This window comes from Theobroma umbraticum, unplaced genomic scaffold (genome assembly GCF_002168275.2).
Source record: "Theobroma umbraticum cultivar Fairchild unplaced genomic scaffold, ASM216827v3 scaffold_95.0, whole genome shotgun sequence".
Taxonomy (NCBI): Eukaryota; Viridiplantae; Streptophyta; class Magnoliopsida; order Malvales; family Malvaceae; genus Theobroma; species Theobroma umbraticum.
Window position 1 is genome coordinate 7,931,219 of NW_018397257.1, and position 16,800 is coordinate 7,948,018.

At 35.0% G+C, this 16,800-nt stretch overlaps 5 protein-coding genes across 6 annotated transcripts; all 5 read right to left on the reverse strand.

Moving 5' to 3' along the window:
• Window positions 1-844, reverse strand: LOC110412691 (casparian strip membrane protein 2-like). Its single transcript, XM_021423296.2, has 3 exons — window positions 561-844; window positions 357-480; window positions 1-253 (listed from the first exon to the last, which is right to left on the reverse strand). The coding sequence occupies exons 1-3, from the start codon at window positions 842-844 to the stop codon at window positions 38-40; spliced, it is 624 nt and encodes a 207-aa protein (XP_021278971.1). The 3' UTR covers window positions 1-37.
• A 2,039-nt stretch (window positions 845-2,883) lies between these two features.
• On the reverse strand, window positions 2,884-7,363 carry ELM1 (fission ELM1-like protein (DUF1022)). The gene is made up of 10 exons (XM_021422174.2): window positions 7,050-7,363; window positions 6,508-6,731; window positions 5,967-6,063; window positions 5,304-5,453; window positions 5,050-5,176; window positions 4,181-4,293; window positions 4,020-4,083; window positions 3,847-3,940; window positions 3,619-3,727; window positions 2,884-3,390 (listed from the first exon to the last, which is right to left on the reverse strand). The coding sequence occupies exons 1-10, from the start codon at window positions 7,230-7,232 to the stop codon at window positions 3,289-3,291; spliced, it is 1,263 nt and encodes a 420-aa protein (XP_021277849.1). The 5' UTR covers window positions 7,233-7,363; the 3' UTR covers window positions 2,884-3,288.
• A 750-nt stretch (window positions 7,364-8,113) lies between these two features.
• On the reverse strand, window positions 8,114-11,985 carry LOC110411840 (capsanthin/capsorubin synthase, chromoplastic-like). 2 transcript variants are annotated; one of them, XM_021422173.2, is made up of 3 exons: window positions 11,849-11,985; window positions 11,566-11,605; window positions 8,114-10,776 (listed from the first exon to the last, which is right to left on the reverse strand). In XM_021422173.2, the coding sequence occupies exon 3, from the start codon at window positions 10,112-10,114 to the stop codon at window positions 8,624-8,626; it is 1,491 nt and encodes a 496-aa protein (XP_021277848.1). In that variant the 5' UTR covers window positions 10,115-10,776; window positions 11,566-11,605; window positions 11,849-11,985; the 3' UTR covers window positions 8,114-8,623. The 2 variants fall into 2 exon arrangements, with proteins under 2 accessions (XP_021277848.1, XP_021277847.1); XM_021422172.2 differs by having other exon boundaries at window positions 8,114-11,473.
• Window positions 11,689-14,861, reverse strand: VAMP714 (vesicle-associated membrane protein 714). The gene is made up of 4 exons (XM_021422175.2): window positions 14,420-14,861; window positions 13,257-13,447; window positions 12,645-12,808; window positions 11,689-12,178 (listed from the first exon to the last, which is right to left on the reverse strand). The coding sequence occupies exons 1-4, from the start codon at window positions 14,634-14,636 to the stop codon at window positions 12,088-12,090; spliced, it is 663 nt and encodes a 220-aa protein (XP_021277850.1). The 5' UTR covers window positions 14,637-14,861; the 3' UTR covers window positions 11,689-12,087.
• A 793-nt stretch (window positions 14,862-15,654) lies between these two features.
• On the reverse strand, window positions 15,655-16,800 carry LOC110412489 (transcription factor SRM1-like). The gene is made up of 2 exons (XM_021423024.2): window positions 16,250-16,800; window positions 15,655-16,104 (listed from the first exon to the last, which is right to left on the reverse strand). The coding sequence occupies exons 1-2, from the start codon at window positions 16,594-16,596 to the stop codon at window positions 15,813-15,815; spliced, it is 639 nt and encodes a 212-aa protein (XP_021278699.1). The 5' UTR covers window positions 16,597-16,800; the 3' UTR covers window positions 15,655-15,812.

Here is a 16,800-nt window from a genome sequence, read left to right on the forward strand (position 1 = left end):
GTAATTAATTCCTTGGTTTCTTTTGCTGTTTTGTTTCTCAGCTTCGTTTGAGAGCAAAAGCGGAGAGCACGATTATGAACATGAGGATGGCTCCTGCTATGAAGGAACCCACCACAGCTCCACTTACACTCCGGCAAAAGTCTCCAAACTGCTGGCAAATAGCAAGCCAGTTTGTGTTTGGGTTTCCATAATGAGCCAAGTACACAATGGAAGCTGAAGCTGAAGCTGAAGCTATAGTTAGACCCGTCATCACCTGCAACGATTAATCCAGGAATGTTTTCATATATTACAGTAACTGCTCTACATGCAAAAGCAAGAGATTTTGGAGATAGAAGATATAAATAGCAATAGTTTACTGTATCAAAGATAAGAAGGAGGAGCCTTGGTGCTGTTGCATAAGGACGAATGATGCAGATTATGGAGAATGGCAAGGAGAGGAGAAGATACCCCGCAACTATTGCATTCGCTATCACAAAAAACCTGCATAAATTAATTAAGCAATACATCAGGTAAAATAATGTTCTTTGACTACTGTATATATAGGACAAATGCAAACGCACTCAAAAGCTGGAATATCGTTATATTGAGCCTGGAACTGTAAGAACTGTGTGAAAAAAGGGAGAGTCTCATCGGTAGTCCCCATGGTGGCAGTGGCACCTATGGCAGCCCCAATGGCACAGAGCCTTAACAGGAAGTCACAAATAGCAATGCCTTTTTTTACTCCTCGTTTTGGTTGTTCCACAGCTTTTGTTGAAGAGACTACCACAGGGGCTTTTCCTGTACCATTGGCCTTTGTCCCCGGAATAATGTTGATTGCAGTCTCTCCACTCCTGTCTGTCTCCATTAGGGTAAGTTTGTAGAGATTACAGGTGAGGAATGAGAATCAGGGAGATGTTTCCTGGAAGACCAAAAAGGAAGATTGTATATGGATAGACCTAACAGAATACTGTGCTATATAGGATATCAAAGTAAAGGATAAAAAAATAATTGGTGGGTTAGATATCTTTGATTCCTTAATTTGATTTCATTTTAAATGTACGATGGAGTTGTTGCCAGGTTTAACTTGCTCCACTTCCAATAAATTCATTCGAAAACGTTAAGGAAAGCTTAGTCCGGTGGTATCTAGTATTGGGAATGTGAATTTTATTGGATGGTACCACATTTTCATGTTTGGTATAAAATATTATTACCAAAATGTCACCATTTTTGTCTTCTCAATTTAGCTCTAACCTTAATTATCATTCATATATATTTATAATTTCTTTTTCTTTTTCATTATTTACATTCATAATTATTAACACTACCAGTTAAGAAGGAAATTAATTGTAAAAGATAAAATAATATTACTATGTACTACTTATATTAGTAAAAGCATTTGCCATTTATTTTTAAAAAAAGTAAAAAAAAAATCAGTCAAAGAAGTTCAATGGCAAAAAAATCAGAAAACTATTTGGAAAATGTTTTTTATTATTCTTGAAATAATTTTAGGCATTATTACAAAACAATATATACTTATTGTATAGTTCTAGGTATGTAGTTCTAGGTACCACCGGGCCTAGAACTATAATCTTTCAAAAAAAATTATATAGTTCTAGGTATCACTAAAAAAAATAAAGTTTAACAACTTCACATATTTCCAAATTTGAATAGTTAGTATTCAAATATAATGTAATTTTTGTCATGTTATTATTTATTATTTTAAGAGATAAAATTTAAAAATTTACATTAAAAAAAAGAAAGTTAATTAAATTTATATTTTTCATACATTATAATTATATAAATTAACATCACATTTCTCATAAAGTGCTTTCAAATCAAACATTACAATGTGATCTTTTTCAGAATTTCCTCATATACAATAAACATTGTAATACTATTTTCATAGTTATCACCTTCCTAGAATCACATTCACAATGAGGCACCGAACACCAGAATTATAATTTTTGCTGAAGGATCTTAGTTGAGACATTAAGCATCAAATGTACCCAATCAGTTTGAGGGAGTAGTTGTATGACCTAGTGCTTCCAAGTGAATGTGTTCAAATGTATTTTATTCCTGAGATCATACATCTATAAAGAATCACTATAAAACTTGCAGGACCCTCATTCAGTTTCTCAATCAACATGTACTAAGCTAGTCAATTATTATATCATTCCAGTGTTCTTTCCTGAAATCAAAGGTATACATGGGTAGTCGCTCTTTGTTGTCCAAATCAATCAGTATCTCCTGGCAGAATCTGAGTCACTGTCAAGATTGAAGGGAATATTGCATCCAATCCACCTTCTATATATTATTAATATCAGAAACTTTTAAATAAAAATTCAATATTTCAAAGTATTTTCTTTAGGTTTTTCTGCATTTACTCTATGATCCCATACTTTCACATTGACACATAAATACTCGAAACCCATATTAGATCCTACACAAAAACCAACACAATTTCATCACAGGCGATATTAATGTTTCTCAGCAAATTTACAGAAGATTTCTTTACTTTCCAATACCTGAAATGAGAACAATTTCATGGTCTACTCAAGGGGATTAATATGTGGAACTACTGAGATTGTTCTTGAGCAAGCAAAGCCATAATGTAGTTCAAACACCTGCAGACCATTTACCTGGGTTACCGGGCGATTCGCCAAAAATGATTTTCAAGTTATCCCAGAATGGAACAGTATGAAGGAGTATGAATGTTGTCATGAAGCAGATCTATCAAATTCAACAACCAAAATATAAACAAACAAACAAAAATTATCAGATAAAAAAGGTCCCAGCATCACTTCATAGTTAACCTGTGATCGTATTCCCTGCCCGTGATAAAGACACCCTTTCATTCGACAAAGAAAAATAGAAAATTAGAGAAGGAAGAAGAAAAATGAATATTACTACAAGAGAGAGAAGTTGGCATAACGTGTGGTCAAATTTCATTATATCAGATCTGTATTTCAGGTGTGTAAATCAAACTCAATAAAGTTTAATTTACAAAAAAAATATGCATACTCGAGACAACATTTACCAAACCCAGCCTCTAAATGGTATACAAGCACCGCTGTGAAAAAATATGCATGCCCCACTCTTCACACTTTACAAGCCGCTCTGAATGGGTAAGGCATTATTCTACGTGTCATTTGAGAATCCCTGATGGGGAAAGAATGAATTTAAAGCTATGATGCTTAAAGCTGGTGTTTCCTTATGTGCTATTGAACAAACCCAATTTTTGAAGGCTTCAACTTTTAAAGAAGATGAAAATCAACAGTGTGTTTACAACAACAATTATCAACACCTTCATTATGGTCGAACACTCCACCCACGCTCAGCAAGTGCTTCACGCACCCGATTTGCTGCTTCCGCTGTATCATTGAGGGGAGGATAGCTCCAGCTTTCTGCAATCTAAAAGACAAGCAAAGAAATTAATTCATATAATTAATCCCAAAGGAAATTCATTACTCCATCTACTGCAGCTATAATGGAGGGAGCAGAAAATGAATTAAGGAATTAGGTTCATTTCAGCCTTATGATCAGGTGTAAATATGATTTATCCAGTCTCATGAAACTGTGTGAAAAGCTAATAGGATGAAACAAAAGGAAATCAAAACATGCCATTGTATATTTACTTACATCTTCAGAACCTGTAAATGGCCGAACCACTCCTCGTTCCCTCAAGGATTTATGAAAGTCCAATAATTTCCATTTACAACGCTCAGCTCCCACAACATAGACAGGTTTCCTGCATGAAACCAATAGTGATTGATAACTTGGTATTTCACTGAATAGAATAAACATCCCAGAAAGTTCAACGTGTTCTAAAACATCAGTAAAGAATGATAAAGTTTTTCTCGGTCATACCCGGTACTGCAAGCCTCACTTATCAGGCTGACTGAATCTGCTGTGATGACAAAAGCATCAGCCCAAGCTAAATGCCCCATGTGTGGATTTGGTTCTGAATATCATCATATTAAGTACCCATTAGAGATGCCCTGTATTTTACTTGTAAATTAAATTGAACCAACTGAATATACCTTGACCATCCCAGATGTAAATTTTTGGATTATCTGCAAGTTCTTTGACAATTACTTTTGATACCTGATGGCAAAATTTGTGGGTAAAAACTACATAATATTAGTCATCATTGAAGAAAAGAAAGAAAGAAATTATGAGTGAAATTGTTATTAATTAAAACCTTTTCAGGTGTCCTACTGGAGAAAGATATTTGGACAGTCCCACAGCTTGTAAGTATACTGAGAAGTGAAGCAGTTAACTGCTTCGCAAGATCTGCACCATATCGACATTGCCCTGCAAAGGCACCAGATAAACGTACATATATTACATTTAGGCAGAGAGCAAAAAGCAATAACAGATTGAAGAAAAAGAATCTTCATTCCAGTATATAACTACAAAATTCAGATAAAGAGGCCCTGCTCCAAGTCATTCCTTTTCCATAGTCAAGAATACTACAACCTAAGGAGAGTTTGCAAAGTATTGCAACCTTATAAACATTCAGAATCATGGAGCTGCTTAAATATATATATCAAGTTACAATGGTGTAAAATTAAAAGGTTCTACACACCTTTTATAACTTTTTGAAGGAATAACATTTTAAAAAGCCAACTGTTAGATTTAACAATATTATATTGTTCATCATGCACATGAATTTTCAAGTCAATCTAATATTTATATCACATTGATAGTGAATACTCTCTTTGACAATATATATTAAATGGCAGAAATTTTTATATTGTCAAAAAATAGCTATGCATTTTTAATTAATTTGAAATTTTACATGCATGATCTCTATATATAGACCATGAAATCTAACAGTTGGATTAACAAAAATAAAATTAGTGGCATGCTCCAAGAATGATATTTACGTACTTGACTCATTATATAACATGCATAAGATATGATCAGACAAACCCATTGTCTGTATTTATAACAAAAAAATGAAGAGTAGCAAACTCCAAGCATTGTAGCATGCAGACATCAATAATCAGAGCAAAATCCAGAGGGCTAAATAAAACATTAGAGTCTCAAAGCAAGATAAAAAATTACTTGTAGGCCAGCCCACGTTAACCACCAGTAAGGGCTTAGGCAGAGGTGCAAACTCATCATGCCATGCAGCAGCTGCACTACGGAGTGCAGCAGAATCAATTTGATGTAGAGCTCCCAAAGTGAGTACCTGATGTAAGTAAAAAGTTAAAAACAAACCAACCTTCAGTAGTAGACAAAAACTAATAATTTAACCAAAGACAGGGTTCCTAATAGCAAGCAAATAAAATTTTGTAATATAGACTCACAATACATACCACATGCCCATCAGGAGGTTCCCGAGGAGTAATCCATCTGTGAAGAAACCGAGGAACCTGCTCTTGTGCTTGAGGGGTTAAAGGATAGAAGTCATGACGAGGGGTAATGACCAAATCAAACCGATTCAATTGTGACCTAGGATGTTGTATCTGCAATTTAAAGAAATTGCAAGTAAGGATATTTAAATATTCAATTGAATAGTGTTATCATACTCTGGAAACAAGCCAAAACAGTTAAATCACAATATGTAACAATTAACGAAAGATTTAACTGATGTTAGACTACAAGACTGAAAGCAACTAAGGATGGCACAAGCACAAAAGAGAGAGAGAAAGATAGGTAGTAGATACTACATAGATACAAGATAGAACAAGATTTTTGCAAATAAAAATTTATGACTTTTTCAACATGGGGCAGAAGTTTCTTAAGCACTATTCTTTTGAATAATGAAATTTTCAATCTTAACTATTTCTAGTAGGCTCATTCTAAGCTCACAATTATCAACCATCATGATAAATTGATTATATCATCGTAACGGAAGGGGTAGAAAAAAAAAGTTTTCTTCTCTTTTTCAGGGCATATCCATAAATAAAAAATAAAGCAACTGCTGATACGAAATACAGAATGTGTAAGTTGAAACAAATTTAAGGTCCAATACAAACCTGAACGACAAATACATTCTCAGAGGCTAAACATTTTATAGAACTTGCAATAGAAATAGTGTCTCTGCCAGACGCAACAACCAACAAAGGACCATCCCTGAAAATTTATCAAATAATTTTCGTAAGTACCCAAACAAATTAATCCAACAAAAGAGGCCAGATTTTATACTTTAATTTGTTAAACATGCATTGAAATTATCAAGAAAATGATAAAATACCACTATCTGTTACCATTAAGGTGTGAATTCAGGTCCCATGACATTCATCAAAAATATAAGAAAGTAAACTAAATTTTAATGTGATCCCACGACTTTAAAGGGTGACTATGCTATTTAAAAACGAAAACAACTCTGCCAAATAGAAATTTTATGCGTCTATACCATTCGATTAAAGCTAGTTAGTCAATACTCTTGCACTATCCATATGAGGAAAGAATTAGGAAAAATCAAAACACAATAAATGCAGGCATATCTTCGTTAAAAACTACCAAGGCTTGATATATAGAAGAATTTTCAATAGCCAAATGTTGAAAAAGAAGTACTTTTCACAAGTTTCACGGGCCATGGTTACAATATGCTTGACATCAGCTTCTAAAACAGATGCCAAGCCAACACTAACACCACCATTTTCTGAACGTAAAGGCACAAGTTTCTCTCCTCGGAAGTAAATTCGAATCAGCCGGATGAGGTAATCCAACTTTTTGTGAAGACTAACAGGGAGCCAATGAAGCCACTCATTTACTCCTCCTCTTGGCCTCGTAACTCGCTGCGTATCAGTATAACATAAAATTAAAATAAAAAAAATTATAAACAACCGATAATAATGGATTATCAATTAATCACATAGCAATAATTTAGAGATTAGTTCTAAAAGCAACATAAAAGCAAATATTTTTCCAGTAAATATTTGACAAATTTACAGTAATTAATAGCAAGAAAGTAACCCTCCAAATTTAAAGAGCAACGCTATAGCATTCACGTAAGACTAGCAGAAAATAAAGTAAAACAAAAAAATTGATTCTTTCCTTCTTTTTTTTTTAAGGGTGGGTGGTGGTGTGGGGAGGGGGGCGTTGAATGGACTTACATAAAGAACATGCTTGCCGGATAACCCGAGAGCTCGGACCAACCCGATACTCTGGTTCTCGGATCCAGGTGAACCGTTTCCAATGACGACGGCGCGTCTAACTACGTTGTACGCACCGCCTTCGAAGATCTCCGGCATGCCCATCGTGGGGCTAGGCGGTTCCGGTAGCCGTATTGGTCTCATTGGATTCTGAGTCAAAAAACCCTAATTCCAAATTTTGAAGAACCAAATAGAGACGGGAGTAATTGAAGAATAAGAAGAAGAAGAAAAGTAGAAGATTGCTTTGCTGGCTGTGGCAACTGCAAGTGTGCTTTTACTAACTTTCTTTTATAATCTAATTTCAATTTTCATTTTACTTTCTTTTATTTTTTATTAAAGTATTTTTTCTCAAAAGGGTTTAGCAATTTTTATATTTTTCAACCTGTATGACTTAAAAATTACGAAATATATAATAATTTGTTTAAAAAATAATTTAATTTAGATTAAAAATATCTAGATAGAACCCAAAAAATGATTATCCATGGACAAAGATGAGGGAACATAGTCAATATGAACTCAAACTTAATTTTAATTAAATGGTAGAACTTAAGTGAAATTCCCTTCACTAGTTATAAAAAGTTATTATAAAATTTAAAAAACTTCAAATTTATTAAAAAAATTAAATAAAATTTTATTTTTGTTACATTCAATTAAAATTTTATATAGTTTTATTTTAAATCAAATAGATTTAATCATATGATTAAGGATTAATCAGTTTTCATTAATCCAATCTTTAATTATAAAGATCTATTTATTCAAAATTAAAATATAAAAATTTGATTAAATATAATAAAAAATAAATATTTATTAATTTTTCTGTAAATAATTAATCTTTAACTAAATAAAAAGAATAAGTAAATGGTTTTAAGTTATAATTGCTTTAAGCCGTTATGAGTTCTGTTAAATGAACAAGTAATCGGATTCAAGTAATTGTTTAGCTGACGTGCTAGAGCGTCATTTTTGTAGTCAAAGGTTAAAGTGAGATAGATTAGAAACATATCAAATTATTAGCTATAATTCTTATATTTATTATTATTATTATTATTCGATTACAATCATAAACCGTGTGGAATTATTCAAAATTTTATATGAATAGAAATGTAATAGAAAGAAAATATATGTTGGTAGCTCAATGCTGATGCGTCAATGACCATGACAAAGGTGCTTATGGGCATTATTGCTGTAAGGAAGGCTACAGCCTACTGGTGTAGCTATGGCGAAGACAGCAAAACAATCTTCAAGACGGAGATGATCTGCCATGGAGAGCTAGAAAGACTCTGAAGGGCATTGAAAGAAATTATTTTTGCAACGTTTACAGTTCACATCAGTAACTTATTTTTTACAGAATAATCTCATGGGATAGGGTCGTATTTTGATGCTGCATCGTGATGAACTCCCTGATGGGTATTACTACAACCATTCTTTCAAATTTGACTTCATTAAAAGAAGGGAGAAAGAAAGGAAAGAAAGCAAGAAAACAGGGATCAGCAAGACCCTAAACGAAAAACTTGCCATCATTCTTCAATGTTCCATCACTAAATGGTTTCTAGAGCTAGATTCCCCAACATTCTAACCAGAGGGACAGGGCATTTTGAAACAATATCAAGCCTGGAAGGATTTGAGGCATGTCCAAACAGAGAGGCGGTAAGCCAAGCAAGTTCAGTAAGAGAGAGCCTTGAGGAGAGGAACCCATGCCAAAAGTAAGGATCCAGATCAAAGAAAGCTTGAAAGAAACCCCTGGTTCCCCTCAAGTCAAGCTTCAATAGAGTTTCCATACCAAAACAGCAAAACTCTCTTGTACTTCTCCTCTCGAGTGGCCACAATCCATTCCAAACTTTGTGATAAAGTGGCTTTCCTCTAATCATTCTTGTTGAACCAAGGCATTCTGCAATAGCTTCAGCCACGACCGGGGCTAAAGCCATTGTCCGAGCCACCATGTACCCTGTTGAAGGATGGACTACCCCAGAAATCCCACCTATAGCCATCACATTTTGAGGGATTCTAGGGAGAGGACCACCCATTGGAATCAAACACTTTTCATCTTCTATCACTCTCTTAACTCTAATTCCTAGATGTCTTAGCCTTGCTACCATCCTTTTCTTAATCTCCATGTAAGATAGTACCGGCCGACTAACCAGAGATGTCTCTTCCAAAAATATTAAGCTTGAATCAAATGGCATTGCATATAGAAAAGTTGGAATTTTTGAATTGTTAGCTCGTAAATAAGGTTCATTTCCCAAATGGGAATCTCTCCAATCCATGAGAACCATCTTATCCAAGTCAAAAGGATGATTATCAACTTCAGCCAAAATACCATGAGCAATCTGATATCCATGGTTCCTAGGCTTATCATACTCTATAAAACTGCTAGCAAACCCACTAGCATCAACAATTAAGCTTGCCTTAAGCTCACTACCATCATCACACTCAACAGCCGATTCAAACTCCTCATGTTTCACTTTCCAAACCTTAGCTTTATGGAATTTAACTGAATTGGAGACGCAATTCTCAAATAACTTTGTCTTCAGTTTCTTCCTACAGACCCTACCGTAACGCCGGTCTAAATATTTGGTCATGTTATCATCAATATGGACACAAGTCATAGGCCATGTTTTGTCCAAACAATCCCCAAGCCCCAAGCTCTCAAACTCATCAACCCAGACACCATAATTGTTAGGCCACATCGAAAGTGGTGAAGGATCAATACAACATACCTTGATTCCATCGCGAGACACTTGCTCGGCGAGCCGGAGACCGCCTGGGCCAGTGCCAATAATGATGACATCAAAGCAAGGCCGATCAGAAGGGTTAAACCAAGAAAGATCAAAATCTAAGCACTCGGGTTTCGACTCTGGTTTTAGGTCGAGGAAGCTACCAAACTTGCTGCTGTTGATTCCTTGATGAGTCCTTCTTGATGTTCTTAAATGGGGTTTTGCAGAAGGAAATGAAGCAGTGGGTGAAGGGAAGAGTAGATGATCCTTCCTGGTTGCAAAAGCTGATGAAAATGGCCTAACAAGGGTTCCCATGAGTTGGAGGAAAAGGCAAGAGGAGAAGTCTTTCTACCAAGGATGCGAAGAACACTGTTATTGATGGAAAACGGAGATAGGAGATACAGACAGAGAGAAATCCCGGAAAATCACGGATTAAAAGATGCTTTGTAACTACCAGGTTTTGGCGCAAGATTTAAATGAAACGTTGCACTTGTACACTATAAATTAATGGAAATTGACTGATTGTGACATTCCATTATCAAAAACTGTAACTTAAGTCCACCCAAACACCGAAGATCACTTGCCTGACTGCTTGTTGGTGGGGGCTTGAGTTGGTGGCATTTTGAGAGAAATCAGGCTCTGTTCATGCGAGCTCTGCTGTTTTGGACTCACTATAAAGATAAATGGCACTTACAAATGCTTGATGGGTTAAACTTCTCAGCATATGGGTTGGATAAGCAGGAAATGCAATTCTTTAATGGCTGAGTTAGGCAAGTAGGGCCCAGCCACCGCCCACTGCTGCTTTCTTTTCTCTACTAGCTTCTAGCTTTGGAACGTTTCTGGGGACGGCAATTAACTGGCCTTTTTGTGGAGTGAGGACGTTCAATTTTTCGGGGCAATGCTTTTCAGTCTCGAATCTCCATTCCTCCATCATGCTCACGTTTTCAACAATTTGTTTCTTTTCAAGCCACATGGGACTGGATAAAAATCACTGATGATCATGGAAATTCCAAAAAAAAAAAAAAGCTTCGCTTTTGCTAGTGAATGAATGGGATTTGCAGTCATAAACATGTGCTTGGCTGGAGGAACAAATGAATGAATATACATCTTAAATAGTTAAAGACTTGAGACTGCGTCTGCAAGTGACCACCTCATACATAATATTGCTGCAAATTGAAATGCCTACATTAAATAATATGGTTGCTTAGTTTTCAATCACTCCATCTATGTGCCCAACCCCTCCCTTGCCACACCTCAATAGGCTCCGAGTAGGAAGCCACACAAATAATTTTTTCTTTTTACTTATTAAAGCTCACATAAATTATTTCAATTGATCCTAATAGTCAAACCTCATAAATCTTATTAACAACTTTTCTGTTGGGGTTAAATAGATGATTAGCAGTATGTCAGCAAAAGATTAGGTATTAAGCTCAATCCCAACCTTGCTTAAATCCCATGAAATCAAAAATATCGACAGCTATAAATAGCAAGAGATTCTTCCTGGACCTATAATAAATCAAATCAGTATATCCACTTTTGCCCTTTTAGCCATTAGTCAGAACCTGCTTTACTCGATATCTTACCAAGGAGAACAAGACCATCAAGCTTCGCAAGAATAATCACATCATCTAGTTTTATAAGTTAGCACTTCATAACATCCATATCACATGTTTCCTGTAAACATTAGATATTACTACCATCTTAAAACCTAGTCACCAACATAATACAAAAAGAATAGAAAATTTGACCCGATTTTTACTACCTACCTGCATTTCTACTAGCTATAATGCACCACATGTTCTGCAACTGCAAGTCAAAGAGAGATGCGTCAACATTTACCAAGAACTAAAAGAATTAAACAGTGAGAGAGGGACAGAGAGGCGCAAACGAGAAAGAAAAATATAAATACACCAGAACTAAAATGATTGAACAGATGATTGTGAGAAGAAGCAGACAATATTATGAAGTTACAGCAAGCAGTTATCATCAAAACCCCAAAATAAATATAATAGATACTAAATCCATGCATTTACAGAATACAAAGATGACCTGCAACAATGGAATGGCAACTCATTCTTCCAAGACGAATATCTAGGTGAGGTGCAGCAACAGCTGTGAAATATACACTTCTTTCTGGAACCTTGAGCAGTACAGACACCATGTTTCAAAATACACCTCAAAACCTTGAATTGGAAAGCAAGGAGCCTCCTCAGGGACAAACTTGGACAAATAGTCTTCAAGATAAATGCATACCCCTCTTCAGAAATTTAAACCAGTAAGACTGCCACTCAGGATCGGCATGAAGGTAGAGTGATGCCTCCACAGCAAACAGCAATTATTATGTAAAGTAACAGAAGAATCAAGCATGTCAACAGGGCCCTGTACATGTAGATGTATAAGTATCCTATGCGGCGTTGAACATGCACTAATGATGTGAGCCATTACAACTTTTAACATCAAATCAGGATGGTTCATGTAATTAATTTGAGATGTTGGGATGATTTCAGTTCACCGGCATGAATGATAATATCGCTAGCTAACAGCGCAATCTGACAAATTTTTCACATAAGTAGGCTAAGAAAAGGACAAAATCAGTGACAACTCCACTGACGTTGTTCAAAAAAATTATCTTCATAGATAATCAAATATCAATGCAATGTTTTCCTCAATTTTTCCAACTCCTTTTATTACTGGGCTTTGTACACAATGCATGTATTAATAGCATCGGGAGCCATCATTCATATTTCTGCTCCAAGATTATAGATGATAGAGGATTCATAAATTGGCTATTTGTTTATATTTCCATAAATATAACAAGTGACAAAAAGAATTTGAATGTACTCACAAGAGTTTGGCATTTTTCATCCAAAGAGCTCGACGAAGGCGTTTAGACTGTTTCTTGAAATGAAATGCACCATCTTGCATTGTCGCCGTTTTGTCAACAAGAAGCTCAATTCTGTCGCCTCTCTCTAGTATTTTCTCGATGTTTTCCACCATAATTGTACGTATCTGAAAATTATATAACAACCACAAATTCAGGGTACAGTAATCACTTGATATGCTGCCATTGAATTAATAACAATGATGTAAATACAGATAACAAGAAGCACAAACATTTTATTAAGAGATGCTGAGCAATCCATGTGTTTTCTCCTTAAAAACTAGCTAATAATAGTGAGAACACTAGTATATTCTTTGTAAAGTTGAAAAACCTCTACATTCCATCAGAGCTACAGATTTGAATTTTCAAGACATTACATACTAACAACTATTGCCTAGGGCTAGGAAGTGCTCAGTCAAAAATAGGAAGGTATTTGACTTAGCATGAAGAGTAAGCCAATTTGCAAAATAAGGCACCCATCAGCACATCATGACAGGCCCAAGATAAAATAAAAATAAAAAATGAAATTCAACAGATGAACAGAAAATGAAGTTCTAGCCAATGTAAGATACTTGCCTCACCCACTTCACCTCTAACACGATTAAGAGTATCTGCACTAGGATTACTGGAGAAAAACTCCATTTGTTGATGCAACACCCGTGAGAACTCATCATTCATTGCATATGCTGGAGCATAATGAGCCACTCTGCCATAGTTTTTCATGAACCTCATGTGAATATGCTCCAAGTATGAAAATGGAATTCTCCCTGCACAAAATAATAAATAGGGACTTGTAAAGATTGTTGTCTCTTTCTTTACATTTTAGAAAAAGGAAAATTAACCAATCCATCAAGGAGACAAAGCTGCATACAAATTAATATCCATGAAAAATTAAGCACCAACAGTTAAGTAATCCAGAGTAATGAAACTGCTCACAAGCTTACGGTATAAAACCAAGATACAGTAACTATTAGACATAAATATAATGAAACAAAACTAAAATAGAACAACATACTACATTATATCTCAGTTGTCGAGAAAAAGACAAACAAAAGTGCTCAAAGAACAGCAAACAAAAAAGAATGTGGACAATTTTCAAAAGGGAACATAGATTGTTTAAAGTTAATTTTTTAGAGGATATTCCAATATTAGCCTCAAATGGAAACTGTCAACTATGTTAAATGCATCTAATGGGAAACCTAAGGTGCTGAAAATGAATACATGAGAGGATAGAAGAACAAGTTTAGTAATTTAACATAGTACACAACCAGTGTGAGACTAAAATCTGCAAAAGTTAAAACTTTAAGGTAGCTAGAAACTAACTTCTACTCTTCAACTCATTTTGTTAAATGCATGTGAAAATCATGATGGCTTACCTACTAATTAAGCAACAAAGAATTAACACTCTCATGCAGATGAATTTGCTAAAAAATATATCCTTGAATTTTCCTAAATCCTAGGCAATATTCTAAAATCAATGCTAAATTAAATGAAAAATAGATTGGTAATTCTTCAATGAAGTAACACATCAATACTGCAAAAGAAAATAAAATCAAGCAAAAATTTCAAGCCACAGACTTCGAATGAATCAAATATTAAAAACTTACGGAAAGAATCCAAAATCTCGTTCACTACTTCAATCATCAACCTAATAATGTAAACTCGTAACAAAGCTCGAAAAAAGTAGAATTTCCAAAATATTATAAAAAGAAATGTGAAATGAAGGGAAAGAAGCGTACTTCCAAAAGTATCGTTAGCCATACAGAGAAAACTCAGGCCATCGGATCTGAGTATATGAAAGATATACCGATCCTGGGAGAAGCAGAGTCTCGAATCGGCCTCCCCGGGAAGTTTCTCGAGGATCCGCCGTGCCACAGCCCCGGTGTTCCCTGTCACAGCGCTGAACTCCGCCAGAACCACGGTGCCTCTAGCCACCACCGCGTAAAGAATCGCCATCAAGAATTTTTTTTACTAATTATTTTGTTTTATTGGCTTCGACGCTAATTGGATGGCGGAGGCGACATCGACGAGCGATGTGGCGATGTGTTTGGGATGGAAGATTTTTGGGGGTTAGCTTTCAACTTTGCTTGGGAGTAGAGCAAAACAGGGAATTTGCTCACCGGAGAGTCCACGGCCGTTTTTTGGAGCTCGTGCAATGTTTGTAATGGTGGAGTACCCCTTTATTAATTTTTTTATTGAAATATAAATTTTTATTGTATTTTTTCAATGATTGATTTAGTAGTAGTTTTCATTTTTCTTTAGTTTTATTAAACTACATTGTTTGATGTTTGCTTCTGTATTAAAAAAAATTGAACCTAAATTCTTGTTTAATTATCTATAAAACAATTAAGTTAAAATTGATTGTACATTTGAATCATTTTCTTATTTTCAATCAACTATGGTTTTTCTTTATAACTTTTTATTTTTATTCATTTAAACTTCTAAAAAAATAAAAAACTATAATCAAATCCAAAAAAGTAGATTTATTGAATTTCTAGTATTGTGATTTTAATTATTAAATTCTATCATATAAAAAGTATTTTTCATTATAATGAAAGAAATACTAAAAAATTTCTTACTAGAAAAGCGATTAAGTACATGATTTTGTTCATATTCGAAAAAAATTGAAAAGGAAATTAATGTACTGATTTAACATATTTAGATATTTATTTCGAAAATCATTTAATAAGAGCTCTATGGGCTGTATTAAATTGCCAATGGGTTTGGGCCCAATGATGCTCGCCGATGGCTTGTTTGAGCAAAGTAGCACATTTATTTGCTCCTATCAATAATTGATATAGATAAATAAAAATATATATTTTCTTGTTTTATAAATTTAACTCTTTTTGAAAAATATATATTAAAATAAGATTCTAAAATGATAGATAATGTTTATAAAATAAACAATTAGTTATGAGAAGAAAAAAAGGGTTCACTTTCCACCAAATTAGAACAATATTTACAACTTAAGATGGGCCAAAAAGGAAATAGTTACATTAGGAGGGAGCAAAAACACAAAGGGTCATATAGTTATAGAAGGTAATGCTATATTTTCACTAGTATTTGCATACAAACATTTCACTCTTTCTACCTTACAAGTTACAACAAAAGGGGAATTCAAAAAACCCATTGTTATTCCCAAAATGACCTTCCTTGCTCATTGAAAAACTTGGATTGATCCATTAGTTCAATGCTTGAGTGGTCACCCATTGTTCCAACGCCGTATTGATTGGAGATGTCATCCGCCATTGTAATATCATGTATGCTGGACCTTTTCTTATCCTTTTTATTAATCGAGTTTAAGCGAAGGAAGTACTTTTGGGCATGGCTTGCTACTTGAGTTGGCGTCCTTGATACGACCGCGTTTCTTGAAATGCTCCTCCAATCCCCTTTCCCGTATTTTTGTAATCCAATCAGAAAAAGTCTACATGAACCAATCAAGCCAAAAAAAAAAATTAGTCTCCCTTAATGTATTTAATTAAAATTTTAATGAAGTGAAATTTATATCGATATAAATAGTTAATAAAAACTTTTTTTTTTTTTGAAAATTGCAGTTGGCCAACACCAACCTGTGTTCTTCTTCGGTCCAAGGAACGCCTTTCCTTCTCTCGCTTTCCCTCTCCTTTTTCGATCCAAGCCAAACCTGACTCCCGCCTGACTCGTTCACCCAACTCGCCGATTCCAACTCACCCTCGTAACTCGGCATCTGAACGCGCCCCGACTCAATCTCCATAACGTCATGCTCCAAATCCGCGTAATGTTTCTTAACTTCCATTGCAGACTTCCCAGGAAGTTGGGCAGCGATTTTTTCCCACCGGTCGGGCGATTCCTCGGGGAACATAATCAAAGCTCTCTCGAACAGCTTGTCCTGATGCCAAGACCATGACGACGGGAAATCGTTGTTGCTTCGGATCATGACCAAGCTGAGCTGTCTTCAGTCTGGTTTGGTTTAATTTCAAAAAATGTGAGGGCGTTGGGTGTTTTATAAGACGGGATCTTCGTTTCTTTTTTGGATTTTAGTTTTGGATTACGTTAACTTTCGGCTATCTCTGACTCGAAGGACTTGGATGAGATCATATTAAACACGTTGTCGTGATGTTGCCACTATTTTTATTTCGCC